General features: G+C 32.5%; 1 protein-coding gene across 1 annotated transcript in view; it reads left to right on the top strand.

Moving 5' to 3' along the window:
* The first annotated feature begins 1,202 nt into the window (after nt 1–1,202).
* The window catches only part of LOC118742019 (aspartate aminotransferase, mitochondrial-like), a 6,167-nt gene continuing 4,687 nt past the window's right edge, over nt 1,203–2,682 (top strand). The window contains exons 1-3 of the mRNA XM_036473988.1: nt 1,203–1,367; nt 1,432–1,584; nt 1,957–2,039. Of these exons, the coding sequence (XP_036329881.1) occupies nt 1,233–1,367; nt 1,432–1,584; nt 1,957–2,039 (371 nt within the window). The 5' untranslated portion in view covers nt 1,203–1,232. The remainder of the gene's footprint in view (nt 1,368–1,431; nt 1,585–1,956; nt 2,040–2,682) is intronic.

Genomic DNA, 2,682 nt, shown 5'->3' with positions numbered 1-2,682 from the left:
AAAAAAGATCTGCTAACGTCTTTTAGTAATAAATTTTCTAAAAATGAATTTAAATAAAAACTATATTTATGTACATTTTTTTTCAAACCCTAAAAGAAAATTAAATAAAAACAGTAAAATTTTAAAAACTAAATTAAATTAAAAAAAAATCTTATTAAAAGAATAAAATCTAACAAATAATTTTTAGCAAAAAAAAAACCGACTTCAACTCTCATATAAAAAAATATATATATATATATCTCATGATCCGCTGATCGGATCTTAACCAGATGCAAAAATTAAAATTAAATTATCGAAATCGGTTGACGTGGTCCAAAGTTATGCGGTAACATACAAAAAAAAAAAAATATTCCGACGAACTGATAACCTCCTCCTTTGTTGGAAGTCGGTTAAAAATTAAAAGAAAGTTAGATAAAAAATAAAATAAAATAAGTTTCTAAAAATTAAATGAAATAAAAAAATAGTTTTCTTTTAAAAGCAATAAAATCTAGAAAATGTAAGAAAATTAAATTAAAGAAGCAATTACAAGACAGCAGGACAGTTAATGGCAACGATGTGACCGAGAAATCTACTAAAGTTGGCGTCCATTCGGAAACTGTGCCAATAAAAATGTGCGGATCTCTCTACAGGCAATTAAACGGTGGGAGCAAGAAAACTAGACATGAAGAGAAATTGTGAAACAAAACCCATAGCTGCAGGGTGTGTCGGATTATTTGCCGAATGTACGATAGCAAGCTCACAAAGTTTATTATTCCCTCAAAAGGGGGAGGACACCAGGCTACTACGCACGTAGCGAGTGTACTAAGAGGACAGTGTTAGGCTTCACATGCCTTTAAGTTGGCTCTGACCAGTGAAAAAAAGTGGCAGGAGAAACGGAACGAACGTGGAGACTTTGCAGCACATCCTCTTTGCGTGTCCACCAGCCCTTTGTAATCTAGGGAAAAGTGTTCTTTGAGTAGGATTTTTGCAGAATCTGGAAGCACTGTCACAATAGGTTATGACAAATTGTTCCACTTTTGATCCTGGTTTCCAGATATAAGCTGTATGCTTTGGTTGCCCTCTTTCTAGCGATGCTATAGAACTTAATGGTCTCCCCGAAGCTGTCAGACTAACCTAAGCTAAAATAAGATTCATGATTTTTATAACCGTTTTTTTACTAACATTCAGAATTACCTAATAAAGAAAATTACACTTTTTCTCTCTGCTGTAGATCATGGTTCGCCAATGTACAAATGGGACCACCTGATGCGATTTTGGGTGTAACCGAGGCGTTCAAGCGCGATACAAATCCGAAAAAAATCAACTTGGGTGTAGGCGCGTATCGTGATGACAACGGTAAACCATGGGTGTTGCCCAGTGTGCGCAAGGTAAGTTATTAAATAATTTTTCTAAGGCTTTTTATTATAATAAATTGTTAAAATAATATTCAAGGCTGAAGAACGCATAATTGGTAAGCAATTGGACAAAGAATACGCCACAATCATTGGTATTCCGGATTTCTATAATAAAGCCATCGAATTGGCGCTGGGTAAGGATTCTGAGCGATTGCAGGGAAAGCACAATGCTACAACACAGGTAATATATGTACATATATGAAACAAGCACTGAGGCCACTTTGATGTGAAAAAGGTTGCTCATCTACATATTTATATATTTACATACATAAATGGCTTTGGAAGAAACAGATATTGAACGCTGCAGCTCATTAGTAAAATGCGACCAAATTGTATAGGATACAAAAGATAGCAGCCAAAATAATGCCCGATAACAAAACATATCGATAACAATAATATATCGAGAAAGTATTGTAATTTATTGATTATTACTTCTACAGTTGTCTCTTTCTGTTTATTGTTATCGGTATTGTAATAGCAATAACAAAAAGTATCGATAACAATGATAACGATAACAATAAAATATCGATAAGTTATTGTAATTCATTGATTATTTTTACAGTTGTATATTTCTGTTATCGTTCTCGGTACTGGTATCCATATTGGATTTGTTATCGTTATCGATATTATTAGAAACATTTGGAAGTAACAGATAGTAAATTCTATATTGGATAAGTAAATTTGAATAGTGAAATAAATAGCGTTAAGAATATGAGCGATAACAAAATATATCGATAACAATTACAACAAAAAAGTATCGATGAATCCTTAACAGTATCGTTATCGGTATTGTTTTCGATTTTATTATATTTGGAAGAAATTGAGAGTAAACTCTGCACCGATTAGTAAAATTCGATAATACTATGCGGTGAGAATGAAAGCGATAACAAAAAGTATCGATAAAAACAATAACGATAACAGTGAAGAATCGATAAATCATTTATTTTTTAGCTTTACAGTTTTGGATTTTTATAGTTATTGTTATTGATATTGGATTTGTTATCGGTATTTTTATAGTTATCGATAACACTACCGTTATAGTTTTTTCCACTTTTGTACTTGCTTACTTTTACTTTTAACGTTTTTTTTACCTCACTTTGTTACGCATGTACAGATTTTAAAAGCTGGTCCTGTATTTCTATAGAGGTATTCACCAAATTGAGCAAGTGTTCTGGCACTTGGGCAAAAGAACTGATTATCTCAAACCAACGAATGCTGTCAAAGATGTTGCTTGAGCTAAGCAGCTATTTTGCCCGAGTGCTAAACACAAAAATTCTTTCACATCAAT

This window comes from Rhagoletis pomonella, unplaced genomic scaffold, assembly GCF_013731165.1.
Source record: "Rhagoletis pomonella isolate Grant_MI unplaced genomic scaffold, Rhpom_1.0 Rhpom_scaffold_00006, whole genome shotgun sequence".
In the NCBI taxonomy this organism is placed as follows: Eukaryota; Metazoa; Arthropoda; class Insecta; order Diptera; family Tephritidae; genus Rhagoletis; species Rhagoletis pomonella.
The sequence above is the reverse complement of the archived record's forward strand: the minus strand, read 5'-3'. Positions and strand labels throughout refer to the sequence as shown.